Source organism: Lynx rufus, unplaced genomic scaffold (assembly GCF_022079265.1).
Source record: "Lynx rufus isolate CCGP_SWC_20201006 ecotype Redwood Valley unplaced genomic scaffold, mLynRuf1.p SCAF_9, whole genome shotgun sequence".
NCBI classification, from domain to species: Eukaryota; Metazoa; Chordata; class Mammalia; order Carnivora; family Felidae; genus Lynx; species Lynx rufus.
The window spans coordinates 10,114,822-10,142,323 of record NW_025814897.1 but is presented as its reverse complement, the minus strand read 5'-3'; the positions used below and the strand labels follow the sequence as shown (position 1 = coordinate 10,142,323).

At 43.6% G+C, this 27,502-nt stretch overlaps 2 protein-coding genes across 2 annotated transcripts in view; both read right to left on the bottom strand.

The window, feature by feature from the left end:
• Positions 1-647, bottom strand: part of LOC124505182 (dixin) — a 32,543-nt gene extending 31,896 nt beyond the window's left edge. Inside the window, exon 1 of the mRNA XM_047071038.1 lies at positions 604-647. The gene's annotated coding sequence lies outside the window, so the exon portion shown is untranslated. The remainder of the gene's footprint in view (positions 1-603) is intronic.
• LOC124505076 (dixin-like) lies at positions 600-27,502 on the bottom strand. The gene is made up of 7 exons (XM_047070827.1): positions 27,443-27,502; positions 11,098-11,234; positions 10,329-10,455; positions 8,625-8,754; positions 4,991-5,116; positions 1,986-2,217; positions 600-711 (listed from the first exon to the last, which is right to left on the bottom strand). Exons 1-7 carry the CDS (start codon positions 27,500-27,502, stop codon positions 600-602), a joined length of 924 nt encoding a protein of 307 aa, XP_046926783.1.

Genomic DNA, 27,502 nt, shown 5'->3' with positions numbered 1-27,502 from the left:
TATTAGAGCACTGTGTCCTGTTTTGGTCTCTGCACTTGGCTCTAAGAGATACAGATGGCCTTTCTGCTAGAGTCACAAACATCTTAGCCCACTCAAATTCACACTAATCTGCTGCAATTCCTAGCCCTATAAATGAAAGTTTGGAACATTCTCATGCTCTCAGACAACTCTGCTCAGTTTTTTCTCTTGTTGTAAATGTTAGACAGCCTTCTCGGGCCATGCTTAGAGTTAAGCTCAGGTGCAAAGGCCATTCTGTGGAACTGGCTGTCATAAACGGGGGCAGCTGATACGCAAGTATCAGAACCAGGGGCTGGGCCCTCACAGGCCCCCATGTGGACATACCTAAGCAGTGACACTGAGGCTCTGCACAAAAAGCTTCCTTGTGTGGGAAATTTACCAGCACCCCACCCTCCCTGCCTGCCTGCCAGCACAAAACCGCAAAGCAGTGCCGAAGACTGCCCCCTTTGAAGTCAAACAAACTGAGGGAAAGAGAAAAGGTTTAGGAGCCTTAAAGCCTGTTGTGCTGCTACCTGAGGCCGAGAATCCCCAAGAATTCCACCTTTAACCAGGACGGCAGTGGTGGGAAGTTGGCGCCACACTTACCTGTTACAGCTGGACTCAGACGGGGACCTCTGCTGCCCTTCATACTGCTGCACCAGGGCTCGCACGCTCCAGTACGGGTTCTCAATCTCCTCGTCCACACTGTTGTTCCTAAAGCCGGAGGATGCCAGCAAAGGAGAGGGCATCAGTCTTTCAGTTCGGGTCGACTCAACGAGAACCGGTAGCTGGCCACTCTGAGAGTGCCAGGGGAAGAAGGAGGAGTAAGGCCAAGCCCCGGCCTTAAAGACCCTCGACACCCAGCAGGGAAGACAGACAGATGGATTTCCCTAGGGTCTGCAACACCTCAGGGTCTTGCTCTCTCCCAGCAGACATATAACCCCCAAAATGTTTCCTGCCATGACTTCCTTCAGGACAGGATGGCTTTAGCATACATTCTAGGGAGACTCCCCCAGATGACTTGAACACTGCTCCCACATATCTCCCGGTGTAGAAAACACGCCGTGCCAAAGGCATATATTTAAAATTCTGGGCAACAGAGCAAAAAATTACAAATGTGATTCCTTTACTTTCTGCTAACTGCAACATAAACATCTCTTTTAAAAGGGCTTTTCTCAGGGTGCCTGGGTCACTCAGGAGTTTCAACCTCCAACTTCGGCTGAGGGTATGATCTCGCAGTTCGTGAGTTCAAGCCCCACGCTGGACTCTGCTGACAGCCTGGAACCTGGAGCTGCTTCAGATTCTGTGTCCCCCTCTCTCTCAGCCTCTACCCAGCTCGTGCTCTCTCTCTCTCTCTCTCTCTCTCTCACTCGCTCTCAAAAATAAATAAAAACATAAAAATTTTTTAAAAAATATTAAAGGGCTTTTCTCAGGGTGCCTGGGTGGCTCAGTTGATTGAGCATCCGACTCTTGATTTTGGCTCAGATCATGATCCCAGGGTCATAGGATCAAGTCCCATGTTGGGCTCTGCGCTGAGTGTGGAGTTTGCTTAAAATTCTCTCTCTCCCGGGGTGTCTGTGTGACCCATTTGGTTAAGCGTCCAACTCTTGATTTTGGCTCAGGTCATGATCTTGCGGTTTGTGAGTTTGAGCCCCGTTTCGGGCTCTGTGCTGACAGAGTGGAGGAACCTGCTTGGGATTCTCACTCTCTCCCTCTCGCTCTCTCTCAAAAATAAATATTTAAAAACACTCTCTCTCTCTCTCTGCCCTTCTCCCCTGCGTGCACATGCATGCACTCTCTCTCTCTAAAATAAAACATAAATTAATTAAAGGGCTCTTCTCTCGTGGAGTGTCCTCTCTGACCTACACTCCTTGCTCTCTTCTGCAGCATGGGGCTGTTTGGGTGATCCTTCTGTCTACTGCACAGTATCATTTAAAGGAGGAAATTCAGAGAGGAACAAGTTCCCAGCCCCAGATTTCTACCCTTACCTCTGCCTGTATCGAAAGACATCCCGTCCCGACCGTGACATGTCATGACACACGTCGGCCAGAGCGGCAGCTGCCCCCTGGGCCACAGCAGTGGCACAGTGTGGTTGGTGACTCTGCAGAGGGGTCCTGGAGTCCCGTCCTTGGCTCACTGTCCTGTTGGAGCCAGGTTTGAAATGAGCTGCCAAGGCAAGGACCAGCCTCATGATAGACTTCAGGTTTCCTTCCACAATATCTGAGGGACAGAACACACCCAGAGGTCCTAAGACAGAGGCAGAGGGTTCACTCATTGAACACATATTTGCTAGTGATACAGGTAAGCGAGGCAGTCAAGGTCTTTGTTCTCACAAAGCCATGTTCAACAGGAAGACAGAACATTTAAAAGCATTTACAGGGGCGCCTGGATAGCTCAGCCGGTTGAGCATCCAACTTCAGCTCAGGTCACGATCCCACAGTTCGTGGGTTCGAGCCCCGAATTAGGCTCTCTGCTGTCAGCACAGAGCCCACTTCAGATCCTCTGTCTCCCTCTCTCTTTGCTCTTCCCCTGCTTTCACTCATGTGTGCTTTCTCTCCCAAATAAATAAACATTAAAAATAAAACAAGCATTTACAACAAAGTATGGTAATGTGTTACGGTAGAAGTACAGGATTCTCTGGGAGCTCAAAGTAGAGGCATCTTGTCTAGTCTAGAGGGCTCAGGGAGAGAGTATAGGGGAAATAAGTTTTAAAGTGAGACTTGATTGGTTCATCAGATGAAGGAGGAGAGGAGTGTTCCAAGAGGATGGAGCAGGTGTGAAGGTCTAGAGGTGAGAGAGAGCATGACCTACGAGAGCTGTGCCATCTGATATGGGAGCCATTAGCCACATGTGGCTACTGAGCGTTTAAAAGATATAGTCTGGGGACACCTGGGTGGCTTAGTTGGTTAAGCATCCGACTTGGGCTCAGGTCATGATCTCATAGGTGGTGGGTTTGAGCCCTGCATCGGGCTCTGTGCTGACAGCTCAGAGTCTGGAGCTTGCTTTGGATTCTATGTATCCCTCTCTCTCTGCCCCTCACCCGCTCACACACACACTCTCTCTCTCAAAAATAAACATTAAAAAAATTTTTTAAAGGTATAGTCTGAATTGAATGTGCTATAAGGGTGGTACTTAGCACAAAAAAAGTCAGATTGAAACTCATCTCATTAGCTTAGTACAAAAAAAGAAGAATGCAAAATATCTCATTAATAGCTTTTATACTGAATGCATGTTGCACTGATAATACTTTGGATATTTGGGGTTAAAATATATTATTAAAATTATCTTCTATTTCCTTTTTAAAAAAAATATGGCTCTCAGAAACTTCCGTATGTGACTTGCATTATATTTCTATGCATGCCACTGTGGCAGATGAAGTGGAAGAAGTACAGCACAGCTAGGGCCCAGAGTGCAAGGGGAGAGGATGAGGGGGTGAGGCCACAAGGGGAGAAATTAGAGGTCAGAAAGGGCAGGGCAAGCCCCAGGAAGGACCTTGGATTCTCCCATAAGGACCTGCACACACAGAGCAGTGGTAGGGGCATATGTCTTGGCAGAAAGATCATCCTGGCTACAGTGTGGAGAGCGGATGGATGGGAGGCAGTGAGACTAATTAGGAAACTGCTGCCCTTCTCCAGGTAAAAGACAATGATGTCCTCAATGGCGGTGTTCCCTCAAAATAGCTGACTTTAATGGGCCAGATCCCTAAGCCCACCCCTCATGGGGACCAGAGCACGGACATTACGACACCCTAAATTTTGCCCTAGAAAAAAAGAATGCACACACAAAAAACCAATGTGATAGGTCTGTGAAACCAATGTGAAAGTTCACGTAAGGGAATGGGTAAAACTCTCATGTTTTTAGTTTCACAGCATTGTAAATATGCAAGGCTTGGAAAAAGATTGATTGATACCTTCTACAGGGTGCTCTCAATGGTAAGAATCGGCCGACCTGAATGACCCCAACACCTAGAACGCCAATAATCCAACACAGAAGGAAGGCTCCCTCTGGCCCCCTTTCTCATCAGAGCCCTGGGCCATCAGACCCAGAAACTGAAGCTGAAACAGAACCAGATCTACAATCAGTTCTAAAGAAACGGCGGGAGGGCCAGGGAGCCTGTGCTCTCTCAAGACACCCTAAACAATTGCTTCCTTGCAGCCTGGGCTCAAAGTGAATTGAGCAGTGTCCTCTTCTGGTCGTGTGGCTATAACAGAAGGTATGTGCAGAGGTCCCAGAGCCCCTTTCCTCTTGCCCAAAATATTCTGTGTTATCCAAAAAAAAAAAAAAAAAAAAAGCCATAAATATTTTTCTTCTGGAAAACTGGATGGAAAAAAATAAAGCTAATATGATTTGAAATAATTCCTGGGCATGAAACCCAAGTAACTTGGAAAACATCATCTATCTTCAATTTGATAACTTAAATGAGATATTCTAGAGTTTATTTTTTTTAAATGTTTTTATTACTTATTTTTGAGAGAGAGGGAGAGAGAGAGAGAGAGAGAGAGAGAGAGACAAAGCACAAGCAGGGGAGGGGCAGAGACAGAGGCAGACACAATCTGAAGCAGGCTCCAGGCTCGAGTTGTCAGTACAGAGCCCAACATGGGGCTCGAACCCACAAACCATGAGATCACGACCCGAGCTGAAGTCGGACACTCAACCAACTGAGCCACCCAGGTGCCCCTTAAATGAGACATTCTAAAGTTAATACTCCGGTCTTGTCATTTCTACTCGATTAATTTTTGTACACACACTCAAGCAAACCTTTATTCAATTAAAATGAATACAGAATGTCTATCTCCACCCAGGTTTTCAAAAGCACTCAGATTTTGAGAATCGCCCCATCCCAAGAGGGTAACTCTCTTTATGGAAAAATGATATGAGGCCACAGACCTAATCCTATTCCAGTCTACTCAGAACCCTCAGCTACACGACGGATGGTCCTTCTGAGGCTCATAATCACTGGGTAAAGCTGACCCAGACGTGATGAGGCACTGACCTTTAGCCGAAGTCTGGTGCATTCGAATCTTTTTGGAGGCCACGAACTGTAGCACTTTCTCCACATTGTTCTTCATCTCCTGTTGGTTACTGGGACTCAACTGTACCCCATTCAGCTTTTCTCCTGCTGTTCAAAGAGAGAAAATATGTGAAGTTATAGGGAGGAACCATACCAAAGTTTCATAATAGCCAGACACTGAGAAAAGGAATATTCGATGTAAATGCTCAGATTATATATAAATGTGCAAGTGTGTTAGGCCTTGGTGCTTGTAATTTGGATGGAGGAATAGGAGAGCAAAGTCCTTTCGGTGGGCTTTCAAATTTTCAAAGCTGTATCCAGGGGCCTGTGAAGTTACTTTGTGTCCCCTTATTCACTCAACAAATATTCATTGAGCCAGGTACCGTTCTGGGCAACAGTGAAACAACAATAAACAAGACGGACACAGCCCCTTCCATCACAGAGTTTATATTTCTAGGGATAACAGATGATCACGTTAACCAGTTTGTGTTTAATAGAATTTCAGGTAGTGATAAGTGCTACGAGGAAAAACAAAAAAGTGTGGGATCATGATACTATATTTAAGCAGAGACTTGAATAGTAAGAGATGTTAAGATTCAAGGAGGAAGCATTCTGGACTGAGGAATCACAAGTCCAAACCCCAGGGTGGGAATGAGCTCAGCTTCTCTGAAGAGCAGCTCTAAGCCCAGCATGGCTGGAGTGGAGAGAGAGAGAGGAGTCAAGTCCTAGGAGAAGTTAGACAGGTAAACAAAGCCATATCATTTAAGGCTCTGTGGACCAAAGTAAAGAACTTGAATTTTATTCTAAGAGTAATGGGCAGCCAATGGAGAGTTGGAGGCAAGGAAGTTACGTGATCTGTGCTTTCAAAAGTTGACCCTACAGGCGCCTGGATGGCTCAGTTGGTTAAGCGTCTGACTCTTGGTTTCGACTCAGGTCATGAACAGATGGAACCTTGCGTTAGGCTCTGCGCTGACAGTGCAGTGCGGAGCCCGCTTGGGGTTCTCTCTCTCCCTCTCTTTCTGCTCCTTCCCCATGCATGCATGCACATGTTCTCTCTCTCAAAAAATAAATAAACTTAAAAAAAAAGTTGGCTCTATATGGGCTTAATTTATGTGAAGCAGAAACAGGGAGATTGGTTAGAAAATGAAACTTGTCAAGGCAAGGGATAATGGTTTGGGCTTGAGTGGGAAAGGCTGACAGGTGAAAAGCCAGGTATCAGGTAAAATTTTAATATGAAGCAGACAGCACATGTGAAGGACTGGGTACAAAACAGGCAGAAAAGAGAATAATCAAGGACAACTTCCAAGAGTTCTACTTTAACAGCCGCCGTGTGTGATTTCGGCGAAGAAATCTGGAGGATAGAGGGGTTGGTGGAGAGAAGGGTATCAAAAGCTCTGCTTAGGGCATGTGGAGGTAGAGTCGCATTTTATTTATTATTTTTTTTTTAATTTTTTTTTTCAACGTTTATTTATTTTTGGGACAGAGAGAGACAGAGCATGAATGGGGGAGGGGCAGAGAGAGAGGGAGACACAGAATCAGAAACAGGCTCCAGGCTCTGAGCCATCAGCCCAGAGCCTGACGCGGGGCTTGAACTCACGGACCGCGAGATCGTGACCTGGCTGAAGTCGGACGCTTAACCGACCGCGCCACCCAGGCGATTAGACAGCCAGGCTAGGATGCTGAGCAGGAAGCTGATATTCATGTCTCAAACTCAAGGAAAAGTTTAGAGCTTAAGATGCAGATGTGGGAGGAGATCACTTGGGGACAGAGAAAACACAAGGGATAAGGACTGAATGCGGAGCGTCTCAACATTTAGAGGTCAGGAAGGGGGAAAAAAGCCAGCAGAGCAAGCTGGAGGAGCCAGTAAGGAAGGAGAGTCCTGGACGCCAAGAAAAGAGAGTGTTTGAAGGAGGGAGGGAGTGACCGACCGTGTCAAGTTCTGCTAAGTCGAATAAAATGGGGACTGAGGCCGAGCCACTGGGCTGGATAAGGCAAAGGTTGTGACCTTGACGAGAGCAGTGTAAGTGGAGAGGTGGGATCAAAAGCCCAGTGAGGGTTTGTTAAAGAAAGAACAGGGAACAAGGCAGTGAATTCAGCGGGTTTTTCCACATAGCAAAATCACAATAAAATGCAGCATTTAAGAATCTGGGTTTCGGGAAACCAAAGAATACATATTCATATTGCTTGTGTATGCATAGAATATCTCTGAAAAGAAATGTAAGAAACTGCTAACACTACTTGCTTCCAGAAAGAACACGTAGTTGGTGCGGGTGGAAAAAAGGCTTTTATATCCTTTTGTAGCTTCTGCATTTTCTGTCTGATTATATTTTCAAGTATAATCTATTCCAGCAAGTGAAAAATAATGTTTAAAATGAGCTTTGGAATTAAAGCAGGTCTAGCTTTTGCCACGTACAGTTATGTGGCCTTGTACAATTGCCCAGCCCTTCTCAACCTCGTGAGAGATGGCATAAAATGGTAGTACCTGTATCACACCTGTAGCATAAACCATCCAAGGTAGCATGCTTAGCGCAATGCTTCATCTATTCTAAGTGCTCAGGGAATTCATTTATTTATGTTTATAAATGTTCTCTTTTGAGCTTCTTTCCTGAAAACAGGGATGATAGTAGGTGCTTCTCAAGGCTTGACGATCAAAGGAAATGAAATGAAATGAGATTAAAAAGTGTCCGACAGATGGCAGCTATTACTATTACCATCGTTATTTTCATTAGAAACGAATGCCCTGATGAATCCGTGAGCTGGCCCGGTGAGGCAGTCACGGAGAGGCTGCCTGTAGCAAACCTGGCTCCTTCTGCACCACTTGTAAGGACGGAGCAAGTGACTCTCTCAAGGATTCTAAGCAGGGTCAGCTGATGAATATAACAGTAATGTCTGAGTACCTATTACGTGCCAGGCACTTGGTAGGAGGTGTGGGAACAGAAAAAAAAGTTACACTGTACCTGCTCTTAAATAAGAGCTCGGTCTATACGGGAGAGAGAGGTAAACAGTCACCGCTCAGTGTGTGGGAACACATAGTAATAACAGAGCTCTGGACAAATGCTGTAGAAAGAAGGGTATGGTACCATCCAATAAGGGCGACTGGCAATAGTTACAGGGCTCCTCATGGAAACCCTTCTGTGAGGCATGATGGTAGTTTCACAGAAGGGGTCCTTTTGCTGGGAACCCTCCTTCTTCTTTCCTGACTCCTACTTCCTTTTCCAGCCTCGGTTTAGACATCGGTGCTTCTGGTAAGCCACCGCTGAGGCCCTAGAACTGGGTTGGCACCTGCATCCACCCAGGTGCTCCTATCTGTCCTTACTCTATCAGAGTCCTAAGTACATTAATGGAATGAGTTCACTTTCCAGCCTTTCCAACTAGATTGGGAGACTCCTGAGAGCATAGACTGTGCTTACAATCACATTCCCAAAGCCTAATAGAGTGCCTAGCACACTGTTTATTGACTAATAAATAAATGAGTTAATTATGGACAAGAATGTTAAACCTTCTCTACTTCCATTTCCATAGGTTATAAAGAAGAAGCAAACTGCTCGGAAGGGCACATGGAGGATAAAGAAGGCATGTTCTGGTTTGTGCTGGCATCGGTCCAGGGCCCACTGACCAACGATCTCGATGAGATATGCCAGGATCACCCCATCCCGAAGATCCTGTCGCAGGTCCTGCACGGGCTTCACTGCTGGCCTCTTCTTGAGCTGTGCATTCACCCAGGCCACATACGCCTGGAGCTGTTGCTGGAAAATCAAAGGTGGAAATAAGGGAAAGGAATATGATTCTTCTCCTTTGCCCTGCACCCTCTGAGGCAACATTTGAGACTGGACTACGGTGGGAAATCCACATCCAGAGGGAGGAGGAGGTTTCAAGGAAATGAAGAAAGATGGTGAGACATGGAGCATGTTCTAAAAATCTCTAATTTTATGCTAGTTGTTAGTCTTCAGGGAAAGCTAACCGCTGACTTGGTGGCAGTGTAGACACAGAGAAACAGATGAGTGTTTCAGTGAGTAGGTCTCCTGCTTTCCTTGAGTTTTGCTCCCTTGACCATGGATGGGGGCCAGTGGAGAAGCACAGCCAGTTTTTGGGTGTGATCACTGCTGCCAGTAACCCATTGTGCTTCTCAAGAACAATCACTCATTCTCACATGCACAATGGACACTGATACTCATAAGGCTGGTCTTGGGGAATCAGAAATAAACAACAGCAAGCCAGCTCAGAACAACCTCTCCCATCACTAGGTTCTTCACAATGAGACTTAATGGAAATCATCTCACTGTCAACCCGAGATTTATTCTCCTGAGCCCATAATCCTGGGATTGCTACAGAGTTAGTGTTAATCCGTGCTTTATGTTGTCAAAGAGGATCTAGTTGCCTAAAATCTGCACAAAGAAGGAAAAAGAAAAGCTTTGGTGAGCAGTACCCTGAAGACTTGGGCAGAGGTTGTGGTGCAGGGGGCGGGCAGGAGTGGGGGGGGGCTTTCATTTATTGTCAGACAAAGCTAAACCCAGTATCATCAGAAGCCTGTTGGGCCCAGATAGGGACACACAACTCATCCCAGCCCTCGGATCCCCCTACATAGTCCATTTTGTCCCCTACCAAAGCTTGCATCCAGGTGTTTATTCTAATTTTGCATGTGTTCTGAAGATGGACACTTAAATATCAAAAGAGCACATGAACAATATCCCAGAACAATCAGCAGCTCTGTCTGGTTTCTGTAGAAGCCCAAGACCCTGACCCTAAACATTAGGTTCAAGGGCTAACGGTATTATATTACAAGCTGGTTGAAGAATAGTTGATTTCTATGCCACAAGTACTTCTTCAATAAAATGTTGGAAATTACCCACTGATTGCTCCCTGAGCTTAAATTAAATCTTCGTTATTTTCTCTGTGTCGATTTGTGGCAATAAATGAAGTCCTTTATAAAGACAGTACTAAGGCAATAATCTATCAGCTGCTGACAAACTGTAGGAAGTGCCATATCAGCAGGCAGTAGGGGAAGGAATCGAGTGTCTACATGACTAAACACTAGTTCTGGAATTTGATATGTGTTTTATCGTATTAATGAAGGTGCCTGGGACAGGACCTGCCACGCAACTGATGCTTGCTTAACAGTCATTATTATTTTCATCGTTATCACCATCTAATTAATCCTCACAAAAACACTGAAGGGTCAGTATCCTCTCCATTCTACGGATGAAGTTCAGAGAAGTGATGGAACATCCCCAAGGCCCCAGCCAGGACACAGCAGATCTGGTATGGAAACGCCTAACTGTGGTCCAAGCATTGACCAAGGGCATTGTGCTACCCCACTCACTTGGTATAACAGGGGTGGCCACACCTTCTGCCTAATGTGGGCCAGACCCTTGCCCAAGGTCTGCTCCTGCTGCACAGCCCAAGCACCGTGGGAGGCAAAGGGTACCTCTGTAGTAAACCACTCTGCTCTGGAGCAAAGGAGTTAGGACCAAAAAAGGCATTAAGGGTAACAGTTGGGATCTGACCCTGGCTTAGGTATAAAACACCTAGGGGTGCCTGGGTGGCTCAGTTGGTTAAGCATCCGACTCGGTTTCAGCTCAGGTCACCATCTCGCGGTTTCGTGAGTTTGAACCCCATGTGGGGCTCTGCGCTGACAGTGCAGAGCCTCCTTGGGATTCTCTCTCTCCTTCTCTCTGCCCCTTCCCTACTCATGCTGTCTCTGTCTTCCTCAAAATCAATCAATCAATCAATCAATCTTTAAAAAAAACCATATATGTGTGTATAACATATATATATATACATATATAAAATAATAAAATTCCTAACCAGTCTCCCTGTATCTACTATCATCCTCAACCCACCCTCCACACATTCCTGCTTCAGATCCTTCACTGGCCTCTCTTGTCAAGATAAAATCCAACCTTCCTGGCTGCATTTAGTCTGTCATGTGCTGGCCGCTGCCTCTGCTCCGCTTACTCACTACCCTCCCATTTGCCTGCTGCGTTTCGGTTGGTCCAAACCATGTGCAGTGCCCCAAACGCACCACACTTTCCAGCCACTCTCCCTCCCTGAGCCTGCAGTCTCCTCTTAAGGCTGAGCCCAAGCATCACCTTTTCCAAGAAGCCTTCCCTGACCCTCCCACAGCCCAGCTCTGATCTCCCCGAGGACGTCCAGTGTCACACACGGTGCTGAGATCATAAGCCCAACCTGAGCCCACACTTTTGTGGTTGTGGGTGGGGGGTGGTTCCTGAAAGAGGAAATGAGGCAAAGGGAACAGTGAGCTCAAAGGAGCTCAGGTCCGAAGTATGCTCTATGCAGGGAGTCACAACAACTCAGAAGTACTGGACTTTAGGGTAGCAGGTGCACAACAAATATTTGTTTGAGTCAGTGAATCACTTGTCACATTTCATCAGGCCGAGACTTAAAATGGTTGCAAAAGCTAATAATGCAGGGGCAGACAAGAACAAATGGTTTATGTTAGACCAAGATCATTTCTACTTGAGAAACCACAGCCTTCTTTTGGCTATTGAATAGAAGTTGTGTCTGATGCAAAACTGATGAGAGGTTCTAACAGTACTTTTCATGCACATTAATCTCACCTCTGGATTCCAACAAGAGGATTCTACAGCATAAATGATAATAATAGTCACCACTGTTCTGAACACCTACTCTGTGTCAAGGGTTATGCTAGATCACTCATTCATTCATTCATTCATTCATTCATTTTTAAGTAAACTCTGTGCCCAATATGGGACTCAAACCCATGACCCCAAGATCAAGAGTCGCAGGCTCCACCAACTGGGCCGGCCAGGTGCCCCTCTGCTAGGTCCTTTAAACACATTTTCCCTAATGCTAATCTGCCAGGAAGATTTTACTATATCTATTTTGCTAATTGGAAACTGAGACTCAAAATAGGTAAACTCATTTGTTCCAGGTCACCAGACAGGAAAGCATGAATATGAAACTCTAATTCTCAAGCCAATGCTCTTTCCACTCAACCACACTATCACCTAAATAAATGCATCCCTGAAGTTTCAGTGAACCTTCCTCAAACTCTCAGAATGGAAGGCCCCTTAGTCTACACCACTTTCTCCCCCACATCCAATGTTTGGGTCTCTTGTGTAATAATCTACACTAAGTAGCTATCTACTATTCCAAGGGTGGCCCCCAGGCCAGCAGCATCAGCATTACCTGGGAGCTTGGCAGAAATGCAGACTCTCAGACTCCACCCCACCCCTACTCAATCAGAACCCACACTTTAAACAGATCTCCCAGTGATTCATATGCACATTAAAATTTGAGACGCACTGATCCAGCCTACTGTTCCCACCCCTGGCTGTGCTTCAAGATCACAAAGAAAGCTTTTAAAAAAACAAAGACATGTAGACATTACCCCCATCAAATTCTCTCCATAGGGTAGAACTCAGAAAGCTTTATTTTCCCAAGTTCCCCCATAAGATTCTTGTAGAGCTAACCTGAGTTTTCTCCTAGCTAAACATCACAATTCTTTAACCAAGGGGTTCTGTAAATACTGATTACCCATCAGAGTCACTGGAGAAGCTTTTTAAAAATACTAATATCTGCCCAGCAATTGTACTACTAGGTATTTACCCAAAGGATACAAAAATACTGATTCAAAGGGGCACATGCACCCCGATGTATACAGCAGCATTATCTACAATAGCCAAATTATGGAAAGAGCCCAAATGCCCACTTATAGATGAATGGATGAAGAAGATGTGGTATATAAGGGGTGCCTGGGTGGCTCAGTCAGTTGAGCATCCGACTTCGGCTCAGATCATGATCTTGCCATCTGTGAGTTCAAGCCTGCATCGGGCTCTGTGCTGACAGCTCAGAGCCTGGAGCCTGCTTTGGATTCCATGTCTCCCTCTCCCTCTGCACCTCCCCTGCTTGCACTCTGTCTCTGTCTCTGTCTCTCTCTCAAAAATAAAATAAACATTAAAAAAATTAAAAAAAAAAGATGTGGTATACATATACAATGGAATATTATGCGGCCATCAAAAAGAATGAAATCTTGCCATTTGCTATGACGTGGATGGACCTAGAGTGTATTAGGCTAAGCAAAATAAGTCAGATAAAAACAAATATCATATGATTTCACCTATATGTGGAATTTAAGAAACAAAACAGATGAACATGGCGGTGGGGAAGACAGGGAAGCAAACCATAAGAGGCTCTTTTATTTTTTAATTTGAGAGGTGGGGGGGAGTGCACGTGAGCAGGAAAGAAGGGCAAAGGGAGAGAGAGAATCTTAAGCAGGCTCCACATTCAGCACAAACCCTACTCAGGGCTCAATCCCACAACACTGGATCATGACCTAAGCCAAAATTAAGAGTCAGACGCTCAGCTGACTGAGCTACTCAGGCACCCTGAGACTCTTAAAAATAGAGAACAAACTGAGGGTTGCTGGAGGGGAGATGGGCAGAGGATGGGCTGGGTGGCTGATGGGTATTAAAGAGGGCACCTGTATTGAGCCCTGAGTGTTATATATAAATGATGAATCACTAAATTCTACTCCTGAAATCAACATTACACTATATCTTAACTAATTAGAATTTAAATAAAAACTTAATACTAACGTCGGGGGCCCACTAGAGAATAGTTAGAATTTCTGAGGGTGGGGCCCAGTTATACCAATATTCCTTAAATTCTTCTATGCACATCCAGAGTTGCAAGCCAAGCTCACATTCCTTACCCAAAATGGTTTCAAGTATTACTGATCTTCTGTCTAAATCTATCTGAAACTGAGACATCTAGAACCTAACACAATACTCCGAGTTTAAAGGAGACATGAAGATTCCTCATTCAAGATATTTTTCTTTTCTTTCCTTCTTCATTCTTCTCTTTCCTTTCTTCCTTGGCCACCAGAACACATTACTGACCTACACTAGGGGGTTATTCAAAACCCCTAAGTATTATTTTTTATTTCATTAGCTGTTCAGTTTGAAATAATTTCAGACTTACATAAAAGTGGCACAAAGAGCTCCCCTATATGGTACAAAGAGCTCCCAAAAATGGTACAAAGAGCTCCCCTATACCCATTTACCTAACTGCTTCCCCAAATGTTCACTTCGTCCATAACAGCAACAGAACAGGACATTAACACTGACACAGTACTATTACATAATCTCCAGACCTTATTCAGATTTCCCCAATTGACCTACTGTCCTTCTTTGGTCCAAGATCTCACACGACATTTAGTTGTCCTGTCCCTTTGGTCTCTTTCAATCTGGCTAAGTCTTTCTCTGTCTTTCATGATCTTGACAATTTTGAAGAATATTTCCCAGTTAGTTTGTACACTGTCCCTCAATTTGGGTTTGTCTAAAATTTCTTAGTGATCAAATTCAGGTTATGGATTTGAAACATACAATACCCTTCTCTGTGCATCATATCAAAAGACACAGGATGCTGATACATCACATTATTGTTGAAATTAATTGTGATTACACAGTTAAGGTAGGTGTCTGCCAAGTTTCTCTACTGTGAAGTCGCCATTTTTTCCTTATAATTGATAAGTATTTTGTGGGAAGATTTGAGACCATGAAAATATCCTTTTCCCTATCATCGCTTTACTTAACATCCATTTTTCCTTTCTTAAAAATCATTGAGTATTCTTTTCCTGATTGATTACTATGACATCTCCTAAATGATGATTTTCTAATTCCATCATTCCTTCTACACTTACTAGTTGGAATTCCTAATATGAGGAAAAGCTCTTTCTTTTCCCCCATTTACTTATTTATATCAGTATGGGATCATGGGTATTTATTTCACTTTCATTATATTAATCCATTACTATCATTATTTACTTGTGCTGCTCAAATTGGGACAAATGTTGGCTCCTGTATCCTTTTCAGATGCTCCAGTCACTTTTTTAAAAATTGTGGTAAAAAGATACATCACATAAAATTTGTCATCTTAGTATTTTTAAGTGTACAGCTCAGTAGTGTTAAGTATATTCACACTGTTGTGCAATGAATCTACAGATATCTTCACATTGCAAAATGAAACCCTACGCTCATTAAACAATAAATCCCATTTCCCTTCCTCCCGGTGCCTGGCAACCACTGTTCTACTTTCTGTTTCTATAAATTTGACTATTTTAGAGAACTCAGACAAATGGAATCATACAGTACTTGTCTTTTTGTGATTGGCTTATTTCACTCAGTGTAATGTCCCCAAGGTTCATACATGTTGCCCCTTGTGTCAGATTTTCCTTCTTTTTTAAGGGTGAATAATATTCAATTGTATGTTTATACCACATTTTGCCTATTCATTCATCTGTTGATGGACATGTGGGTTGCTTCTACCTCTTGGCTATTGTGAATAATGCTGCTATGAAAATGAGTGTGCAAATACCTCTTCAAGATCCCACTTTCTTTTGGATATAGACCCAGAAGTAGGACTGCTGGTTCATATGGCCTGATCATGTTCTTTGAACATTTCCTTACTTCCTGGCATCATGAGATATTCCACACTCCTTGTCTTAGGCTTTCTCTGCCCAGCTCTGGAATCAGTTATTTCTCAAAAGAACTCTAGTTCTTTGGTTTTTAGAAACCAAAATTTGGGCATGAGTTGTACTCATTGTTACTGGGGTTACATTCTTGGCCCTCTCAGTAGTAGAGTAGAAAATGCACGTATGTAGGGGCGCCTGGGTGGCTCAGTCAGTTGAGCGTCCGACTTCAGCTCAGGTCATGATCTCACCACTTGTGGGTTCAAGCCCTGTGTCGGGCTCTGTGCTGACAGCTCAGAGCCTGGAGCCTGCTACAGATTCTGTGTGTCCCTCTCTCTCTGCTCCTCCCCTGCTCATGCTCTGTCTCTCTCTGTCTCAAGAACAAATAAAACATTTTAAAGAAAACAAAGAAAATGCATGTATGTATACACACATATGCACATACACCTTGAGAGACAGACATACAATGAATTACAGCATAAATTACACTGATCCCTCCTCCAACCAAGCCCACAGAGTTCACTTCTTTGTCCCTTTTCTTTATTATAACTCCTTTCTCCCAGTGAGAAACCAGAACTGTCACTCTCCACTATATATTTACTAATATTTGCTTGATCCTAGAAACACATAAGTTAGTGTCAGACTTGCTAACTCATACCTTGTGAAAAATTAATTTACCAACCATAATATAATATTTGTGCATAGTTCTTTTCAAGTTTAGAGTCAAAATGCTGATGCAAAAAGTGACTTAGGTTAGTTCTTTTCTTCTCCAGTCCCTTCAGTGTGGTTATGTTATTCATTTGTAATACAGTGGGGTTCGTTTTGTACTATCAGTAGTCCATTTTGGGTTCTCTCCACATTTTGGATGATTAGGTGCATGGATGACTGCATGATTAGCATGATCCTAAAAGTCAGAGCTATACAAAAACATCTAGTCAGGAAAGTGTCACTGCTACGTCATTCTTTCTACTCCATTCCCTTCTCTCAGTTCTTTCCATCTATTCCCATCCACCTCATAGTAACCAACCACATGAGTTCCAGTTTATCCAGAAAAAGGACACGTGTATACTTGCTTATTTCCCTTTCTTTCTTATGTGAAAACTAGCACAGTACTGATATTCTTTTTGTACTTGGACTTTGCACTTCACTTCACTTAACATAGTCTGGAAATCACTCTACACTGGTTAGAGACTTTCTTTATTCATGTTTACAGCGACCATAGCACTCCATTATGTGGACATACCATAATTTATACAACCATTCTCCTGTGTATGGGCACTTAGGTTTTTCCCAATGTTTTGCAATTACCAACAATGCTGCAATGAGTGAACATCGTATAGGCCTGGGTATTTTCACGTGGATGCAGGTCTGCCTTCAGGGTAGATTCCAAGATGTGGGATTGCTGGACCAAGACGCACGCAGGTATGTAATTTTATCAGATATTGCCAAATTCCCTGCCAAAAGGATCGTATCTCTTTGCATTCCCATGAGGAATGCACGAGTGCACGACTTTCCCACAGTCTTGCCTACAGAATATGTTGTCATACCTTTAATTCTTGCCAATGTGATAAGTGAGAAACTGTACCTCAGTGTTTTAATTTTCATTTCATTCATTATGAGTTTGAATTTTTTGTAGGTTTAATAATCCATTTTATATATCTTACCTTTTATAACTTTTTTCATATCTAAATGATTGGTCTGTTCATGTCTTTTTCTCGTTTTTCTATCAAAGTTTCTGGTCCTTTGTCCTGCCATTTTTAAGAACTCTTTGTATCTTGGGAATGTTACCCTTTTGCCTCTGACATATGTTGCAGAGACTTCTCAGCTTTTCAGTTGTCTTTTGACTTGACTCAGGTTGTCTTTTTGGCCATGAAAGTTATTTTTATATAATCAAGCTTATTGATCATTTATTGTATTGCTTCTGAATTCTGAGTGATGGTTAGAAAGGCTTTCCCTTCACTGAGGTGAAAGAAGACTCCACCTCTGTTTTTTTCTAGTTCTTGTCTGGTTTTATTTTTTACATTCAGATCCCTAATCCATTTGGAGTCTATTCTTATATATGATGTGAGAAATAAATCCAATTCATCCTTTACAAAAAGCACCATTTATTAAAAAGTCCCTCTTTACCCCAATGGTCTGAGATGCTACCTTTATCATATACCGAATTTCCAGAAGTCCTTGGGTCTGTTTATGGACTTTGCATCCTACATAACTCGTATATTTGTTGATTCATGCATGTTTTAATTATAGAGGCTTTACGGTACCTTTTAATGCTCAGTAAAGCTAGTCCCCCCACCCCCTGAAAATTTCCGTTTTTTAGTATTTTCTTGAATATTCTTGCATATTTATTTCTCCATATGAATTTTGTTATCTTTACCTAACTTCCTAAAAAAGTCTGTTGGAATTTTTATTGGCAGTATATTACATTTATAAATTAATTTAGGAAGACCTGTCATATTTAGAATGTTAAATCATAGTCCTCAAGAATGGTGATGTTATTCCTTTGGTTCAAATGTGTCTTCCAGTAGCATTCAAAAAATTTTTTATTGTTTATTTATTCTTGGAGAGAGAGAGAGAGACAGAGCGCAAGCAGGAAGGAGACACAGAATCCGGAGCAGGCTCCAGGCTCTGAGCTGTCAGCACAGAGCCCGATGTGGGGCTGGAACCCACGAACCATGAGATCGTGACCTGAGCCAACATCGGACACTTAACCGACTAAGCCACCCAGGTGCCTCTTCCAGGAGTGTTTTAAAGTTTTCCTCCTCCTACAGGTTTTACACATTTCTTATTAGGTTCATTTCTATGTACTTAGTCTTCCTTGTTGCAATTGCAAATGAGCTTTCCTGTATCATTATGGGCTCTAATTGGCTACTTTTTGGGTATATAAAACGATTGATTTCAGGGGCGCCTGGGTGGCTCAGTCGGTTGCGCGTCCGACTTCAGCTCAGGTCACGATCTCACAGTCAGTGAGTTCAAGCCCCGCATGGGGCTCTGGGCTGATGGCTCAGAGCCTGGAGCCTGCTTCTGATTCTGTGTCTCCCTCTCTCTCTGCCCCTCCCCCGTTCATGCTCTGTCTCTGTCTCAAAAATAAATAAACGTGAAAAAAAATTTTTTTAAAAATAAAACTATTGATTTCAGTATGTTAATTTTATATACTGTTACCTTATCGCTTATTATTTGAGATTTATCACTAATTCTCTCAAATATTTCCAGGATTATTATCATATCTGCAAGAAGAAATAGTTTTATTTCATTAGTAAGCCTTGTGCCTCTAAACCAACTTCTCTAGTCTAGTTGCGCCAGTTAATACCTTTGATACGAAGTGGAATGTGGACGCCTGGGTGGCTCAATTGGTTCAGCGGCTGACTTCGGCTCATGATCTCATGGTTATGAGCTCGAGGCCCACACAGAGACTGCTTCAGGTCCTCTGTCCCCCTCTCTCTCAGCCCCTCCCTGCTCGCTCGCTCTCGCTCTCAAAAATAAGTAAACATTAAAAAAAAAATGTTATAGAGTGGAGAATGGGTATCCTACCCATGTTTCCAGCCCTAGAAAAAATATTTGCAGTGTTTCCCAATTTAGGAAGATACAAGTTTTAGGACTAAGGTATATGTATTTTATCATGTTAACTATATCAATCAAGTCTTATTTTCATGACCATTTTATGAGGAATGGATGTTGAATTTCGATAAAAGTTTTGTCAACCTTCATTGTAATAATCCTATAATTATTTTTCTTGAGATCTATTAATATGGTATATGATACTAACGGATTTCCTAATAAAGAACTTATCTTGCATTCTTGGAATTAAACCCAGGTGATGATAGTGAATTGTATATTTAAAATTTTTTTTTAATGTTTATTTATTTTTGAGAGAGAGAGAGAGAGAGGGAGCACAAGCAGGTGAGGGGCAGAGACAGAAGGAGACACAGAATCTGAAGCAGGCTCCAGGCTCTAACCTGTCAGCATAGAGCCCAACCGGGGGGCTCGAACCCATGAACTGTGAGATCGTGACCTGAGCTGAAGTTGGGTGCTTAACCCACTGAGGCACCCAGGTGCCCCATGAATTATATTTTTAATGTGGTATTGGATTTTATTTAACAGTGCTATGTTAGTACAATATCTATATCAATATCGATATAGATAGATATAGAATATGATATACAGAGCATTGGGACTATCTGATGATACGTGGCAGTTTGGTAGAATTCCTCTATGAAATAACCTGGAGCTGGTACTTTTTTTGAGGAACAGTTCCTTAATAAGACTCTCTATTTCTTCCATAGAAATTAGTCTGTTTAAATTTTCTGTCTCTTTCAATTTGGGTCATCATCATTTCCCTAGGAAATTATCCATTTCATCAAAGTTTTAAAATGTTTTTTACACAGACTTGCAAAGACTCTTGCGATTTTTTGTTTCAATGGTTACTTCTCCCTTGTCATTTCTTACTTTGTATACTTGTGCTTTCTCCCCTTTTCTTCTTCATTGTGTTAACTAGTAGTTTGTCTAGTTTGGTGATTTTTTCAAGAAGTCGTAAAAATAAAATGGTTTCAAGAATTGTTGCTATTAAGTTCCTCTAAAACCATGATACCTAGAACCAAACACAATGCTCTGGCTGTAAAACCAGACACTCAGCTTCCTCATTCTGTCCTCACATTCTATCCTCCTCCTCCTCCTCCATCTCTCCTCTTCCTCTTCCTCCTCCACTTTTCTTTTTTTGTTACCACCTCACATTGTTGACTCATACAGTACTGCCAACCAAAACCCCTACGTAATTTTTAACACATTCTACTGTTAAACCAATCTCTTCCATCTTTGTTCTTGTAAAATTGGTCTTCTTGATCCATATTTACCTATAATAAATTTCACTCGTGAAATTCCATCTCACAAGATCCTTCTAGATGGTATCATTTCAAGCATTCATTCATTCATTCATTCAAATCAACCAACATTGCTAGGAATTGTGCCAAGCCCAGCTTACAGGCTATGATACAAAGTAATTACAGTGGCGATCGAGAAATACTAACAAATGCTATCTGTGCACAGAAGGAGCAACAGGATGGAAGGATGTGGGGATGAGGGTAGGGTCTAGAGGAAAGGAGACATTTGTGTGGTTCCCTAAGGATGTTTGGCAGTTACAGAAGGGGAGAAGGGCATCCTACAGAGGGGTGGTTAAAAAAAAAAAGCACAGTGAAGGCATATGGTGTTCTGGAGGAATAGCCAGTTCACAAATTAGCGTGTGGGCAGAGCCATCAGAGGCAGGCAACGATGATGGAGAAACAGGTCAGCACAAGACCTATCTATGCTCAGACTCTCAGCTCAAAGACCTTCAACAGGAACGTGTGGAGTTTTGAAACCGGAGACTGAAACAGTGAGACCTGCAACTTAGAAAGGTCTACTCTGGACACAGAGGAGAACATGGGGTAGAATAAGAAGCACCCAGATTTGGAGAAACCAGTGAGAAGACCAGGCAATAATTCAGGTGAGAGAAGATGAGAGCCTGAACTGAAGCAGTATAATTAGAAAAGGACAAATTCCAGAAACAAGTCAGGTGACTGACACGACAAAAGCAGCGACAAAAAGAGAAGGTCCAAAAAGTCATACCTGAGGGATGGGGATGCTTTAACTGAGATGGAAAATATTTGAAGAGCAAATAGTTCAGTTTTGACAACAGTCTGAGCTATTTGAAGCATTAGAGCAAAGATGTTCCACAGCAAGTTGGCAAAACACAGGTACTAGAGCACAAGAGATGGGGGAGGGGTGGGAGATGCATGTTTGAGGGCATCTGTGTGTGACAGGTATAGACTAGGTGCAAGTAAGAGCGTAACTATGACCTATTGAGTGCTTGCTACCTACCAGGACTGTGCTAAGCACTTTACCACTTTATTTACTTACAAAAATAAATATATAAAAATATTTTAATTTATATATACATAAACAATATATATATTTAATATTGATTTATTAACCATCCCCCCCCCAATGCATACACACACAATCATCCTCATTTTACAGATGTGGAAACCAAAGTTTAGAGCAACAACATGCCCAGGGTCAAAGGGCTGCTAAGTGGAAGAAAAGGGATTTGAATTCAATGCTGACTCCAAATCCTGGGATCTTACAACACCCCAAAAATTAAAGTGAACTATAAAAAGTTTTTTGGCAAGAAAGGGAGTGGAAGGAGCACCAAAGGGAAAGAAGAAAATGAAAGTGTACTGACTGCCAATTCTTGTCAGTCATTGAATGAGGCACTTTTTATGTACTATCTCCTTTAATCCCCATACCCGATCGCTAAAGCCTATGTTATTAGCCCCGTTTCTTATATTGGAGACTTTGCTCAAGGCCATAGCACTGGTGAATGATGAAAAAAGGGATTTGAACCCACTCCACCTTACTCCAAAGAATATAATGACATGAGCAAAAATGAAATTACTGGAGTGCCTGGCTGGCTCAGTCAGTAGAGCATGAGACTCTTGATCTCAGGGTCGTGAGTTCAAGCCCCATGTTCGGGGTAGAGCTTACTTTAAATAAATAAATAAAAATAATTTTAGAATAAGTGATCCAATGAATAGAAAAAAAAATCAGGAGAAAGTGTTATGTAGGAATCCAGGAATGAGAGAATTTTAAGACGGATGGTCAGGAAGGTCAAATGCTGTCAAGAAGTCAGGCTAAGGACTGGAAAGCCCATTTCGTTGAATAATTAACAGGCTCTGGTGACCTTTTTGAGCACAGATACTGCAGAGTGGTAGGTGAGAAGTCAGACGGCAGTGAACCCAGTGAACCTAGAAGACACCAGGAAGTAGGAAAGCAGGAGCATTGAGGGGAGGAGAGAGGGTGTGAGCTGGAGCGCAAGGGGGGTGAGGGAACAAGGGTGTTTTGGGATGGGAAGACACTGCAGGCAGAGACGAGGGCTTGGTGAAGGAGAAACAGACTCAAGGCGAGGGTGAGTGATGTGGCAAGGTTTCAGAGGAGAGGACTACATCCTCCTCTGTGAGGAGGCGGGAACAGGTACCTATGTGGGGAAGTTATGAGATGGGAAAGAGGTGTAATTGGACTAAGTAACTAACGTGAGTTTGCTCATGGGTGAGTCACATATAGAAACCACAGCAGGTGGAGCTGTCGCACAAAAGAAACTTTATTTGCAGCAAATTAAGGAGATCTAGGGAATAACTTGCAAAGCTGAAACTCCCTGAGGAAGAATGGATGGGTTCCTTTTCTTTAGGGTTAGGATGAATATTTAGAAGGGGGAGCCTTTGTCATGGTGTGTAGATGTGGGCATAAGGTCACACATGCAGCCTCAGGTAACTTGCCTATACGGGCATTGCATGTTATGTAAATGAGGCTTGTGCTCCTCCTTGGGCAGATATTTTAGTATGATAATGAGACGAAGGAACTGTCGGGCATCCCATGGGTCAACCCACCGTCCATCTGCTCAGGGGTGTCAGGGGTTAAGCTCAAACTGGTCTGGGCAGTATTGCTTCAGGGGTAGTTTCTTGGTTTAGGCCCATGGGGTCTTCAGCCTGAGTTAAGAGATAAACTGGAAAGAAGAACTCAAGGAAAAAATGTGGGACAAAGATCAGTGGGTCTAGGCAGGTCTACGATGCAGTAGGTCCACTAGCTGTGGAGAGTGAGAGGGAGGAGCAGAATGAAGGAGGCTTCGGGAAGGGATGCTGTGGAAAGCTGGGAAGAACAGTGACTGCTAAAGATGTCCCGGCAACACCAAAGACTCAGCCAGGGCTGCAGACCAGGATTCTGTAACTGAATCTATCAGCGAGGCTGCACGATCTCCTCTAACACTGCTCGGCAGGCCTGCCGGAGGCAACCAGGGATGGGCTCATCCGGAACAGGCAGCAATCAACCAAAGCAAAGGGAGTGCGGGAGGTGGTGAGAGTGTCTTTCAAGTGACTGATGGTGGCATCTGCACCGGGGACAGGAAGTCAAAGGAGCGCTGAGAACCTGACAGGACAGAGAAGGCCGATGAGATTGAAAACGGGTTTGATGGGAAGGAAGGAGTGTGGAGATTGGGGTTGTGAGCGGAGAGCGCAGTCTCAGAGTTCAAGATGTCAAGGGTAGGACCCTCCTGTGGAATATGTCCCAGGATGTGGCTTTGCTGTGGTAGCACAGAGGGACAATCACTGCAGTGGGGAGGGGAGGCTAGACTATCTTCATCTCGGGGCCTGAAGGCAGTCCAGGAGAACGGTAGGGATCCAAATGCTGAGCACAGTTCCTATTCTGCCCAGATTCAAGTCATTTTAAAAACTCAGAAGCATGAAATCATTAATAAAATGAAAGCATTAATATCACTGATCATCATTGATTGAATCCTTGAGAAAATCTTTTTGGTTGAAAAATGTCATGTCACTACTATGTCTGCATGTTGACAGAGACCTCCTCAATGGCATCTAACAAAGTGACCGCAGAATCACAACTGAGTGGGGCCACTCTCATCCACAGGTTAGGGTGCCCCCGCTTTAGGTCTCTGCTTAGCCAGCAAGTCGGATCGGGGAAGCTGAGCACTGAGCCAAACCTCCTCTTTGATCTGAAGGCATCTGTACCTCACACCCAAGGGGAAGGCCAGACCCTGTTCTTGCTATAAATGCCTACTGCTGGCTCTGAAAAAAGGATTTGAAGGACAAAGTAGACACCAGGAGAACCAGCCACACCACCCACTTCCCCCACAAAGATGTTTATCTTAAAAGAAGCCTGTGTTGCAAGCCTAGGCCCTGAGTAGCAATGCTGCTTGGCTTTAAAATTTACTAGAGTTCGTCTGCAGCAGATGAAATACCATATGCTTTTGCAAGAGGCTGTTACTCTCTGGGGATTGGACTGGTAGTTTTATTTTTCTTTCTTCTCATCCTTGTCCTTGTCTTCCTCCTTCTTCTCCTCTGTTACTCTCTGGGGGTTGGACTAGTAGTTTTATTCTCCTCCTCCTCCTCTTCCTTCTTTTTTTGGTCCCATAATCGTTTCTCAAATTACAACCCATGTGAAAGCCAGATATGTAAAATAGGGAGAAGTAGAGATTCCCTGATTAGGGCCAGGGTGAGGGATCCTGAGCCTAGCTCATCCAACCCTCTTTTTCTCCACCTCCAACTCCCTATCCTAGCCACATGAGATAATTTCTTAAGGGGTTCTTGCAACAGGTGGGGAAAAAAAACCCACTGGATTTCATTTACTTCTAGCACTATCATTTTATTAGTCAATTATTCCGTGAAGACAAGATGCCAATAGGTTCAGCAAAATGAAAATATCTGGAATATGAAGATATACATCTTGATCATGCCTCTAGTTCTTGGTCTATTTCCAAAAACAACAGGTGGAGAATCACAACAGGACAATAGATTCAAATCAGGCCCACACGGTGGTGGAGCTAGCGGCTCTCAGGGTAGCTGCCCAGGTCACAATGATTCCCCTTCTGTAGAAACACGCACCCTCTGCACACACAGTGATGGGCCCTAGGTCTGGGCTGGTATGATATCACCTCCTCCAATGGCCACAGCTGATTGGTCCAGTTGAGTTGACTGTTCAAGTCCAACCAATCTCTGGAATTTTTTATCTGGCCTCCAAGAATAGAATCAGTCTCCTTCTCCCCACCCATCTTTCTTTGACAAAGTTGTAAGATATAAAACTTAGATGTTGCCATAGACTGTGATCCCCACCTGAGAGAGAAAAGCCATATAGAGTGAAAGGGAATAAAGCCACCCACAGAAAGAACCAGAGAGAAGTGGCAAAAAGCAGAGGGAGGGAGCCTCCAGTGTTTGAGTTCTTGATTTTCATTGGGACTCTGCTCCATTCTTGCCTTTCCATGGTTTAATTTTTCAGCCTTTCCTTGGATTCCATGAGTCAGTAAATTCCACTTTCTATTTCTGCTAGCTCAAGTTGGGTTCTTGGCACTTGCAATCAAACCAATAAAAAAAGCAAGACAATCAAATACACCATGTCAGTGACAGAACTAATCTTGGTCCAGATTTAACATCTCTAACTTGTTCTGAGGAAGCTGGAAAGATACCTGTGTAATCCAGAAGTCTAGAAAGACAGGCTTTTTGTGCCAGTCCTTTGAGTCGGGCATCAGGGGGAAGAAAAGTAGATACAGCAACACTTCTCAGCTCTCTGAGCAGGATTTTGGCTTGGTGAGACCGAACGGCTGTAAAGCTGTGTCAGCAGCGGTAGCACCAAAGAGTGGCTGGTGTGGGCGGCCCTTAGCAACCCCATAATCTCCATCAGCTCCCTCGAAGACACTCCAAATAGCCCTACAATATAAGTTAAAACTCTTCCAAGTAGAGACAGTTCTGTTCACCATCTTCACTCATATAGGAATCTTGACCTTGAGACCACTCTTGTGCCAACTGTAACTTTCTTTCCTGTTTTTCTTTGGGACCTGCCCCTCCTTCCAAACAAGTTTGCAAACCCAGCCTCTCCTCTCTGTCTCCTCTAAGCCTCAAGGTCGAAGAGACTTCCTGCAGGAGACTTGTTTGGTTAGAGTTGCAAAAGGCACTGACTGGGCTTTACCAGGAAAGTCTGTGATTTACTGTTCCTCGTGTAGAAGCATCCAAAAGTGAGCTCTGTGGCTCCTGCTGGGAAGCAAGAAAGGCAAACAAAAAAAAGCAGCAGGGCTTTGGTGGTGGGCTAGAGTTCAGGAGGAGATCTGACTGGCTCAGGAAGGAAATCAGCTTCACAGTGAAACCAGATTCCTGTGTGGAACTGAGACCCTCCAACCACAGAAGATGAGGGGGTGGGGAGACCCTGCTGAGAAACTGGGGGGAAGGCAGGTTTGGAAACCTTAAGTTCTTCTTGGCCTGAATTCTGCCAGGAAGAGAACATAATATGGTATATCTTTTCTGTTAACTCTTTCAGGCCTTTACTGAGCCAGGAAAGGCTACTTATTCATTGAACCTGGTGGCTAATTAGGTAAAAATAAAGATCACAAGTAAAAATACCATTAAATTTCTTCTTCCCATATAGGCAGCGCTCTTCATATTAGAGTTCAGCCTGGTGGTCAAAGGATAATATTCCACAAGGTGAAAAACCGAAGATTTTCTTTTTTAAAAAAAAAATTTTTTTTTTATTAGTTTTATTTTTGAGAGGCAGAGAGAGACACAGCGTGAGTTGGGGAGGGGCAGAGAGACAGGGAGACACAGAATCTGAAGCAGGCTCCAGGCCTGAGCTGTCAGCACAGAGCCCGATGCAGGGCCTGAACTCATGAGCCACAAGATCATGACCTGAGCTGAACCTGGACGCTCAACCAACTGAGCCACCCAGGCGCCCCAAAAACCAAAGATTTTCTGAAAGATTTCATCTCCTAACCTTATCTTTTTAAAAAAAATGTTTATTTATTTTTAAGAGGGAGAGAGAAAGAGAGCACACACACTCAAACGAAGAAGGGGCAGAGAGAAAAGTAGACAGAGGATCCAAAGCTGGCTCTGCACTGACAGCAGAGAGCCTGATTCAGGGCTTTATCCCACAGACCACGAGATCACAACCTGAGCTAAAGTCAGACACTCAAAAGACTGAGCCACCCAGGTGCCCCTCCTAACCTTATTTTAAAATTTCCACTAGTTGCAAGTTCCACAAACACTTTGTTCCTTCAGTACAAGTTATAAAGTAAGTGCTCAATAAATGAATGTGAATGAATGAATGAATGAATGGGACATCACTATATAAGTCTACAAGTGTCGCCTATCCTAGAAACAGGTCATGGAGCAACTCTTAGAGCCTTTGGGATTGGTTCCCTATTCCCTTACCATCCCTGACCATTGAAGGTCATGTTCATTACCACTTAAATGGGGCCTGGTTGGGGGTTAACATACAAGGAAATATATTCAGTAAAGTGTCATTTTGAGACCTGGTCCCTGCAGCATACACAAGGCCAGTAATGGCCAGTGAAGCATTTGCGGTGCTCCCCAGTCTCTCTGAAGTGCCTAGGGGAGTGGTACTCGGCAAACAGCACCCTATCACTGCTCCACACGCCTGGCCAGCCCTTCACTCACCATGAGGAACAGAAAGCTGCCTGATAGCTTGCTGCCTGGGAGCATCTGTTTAGCTGGCAT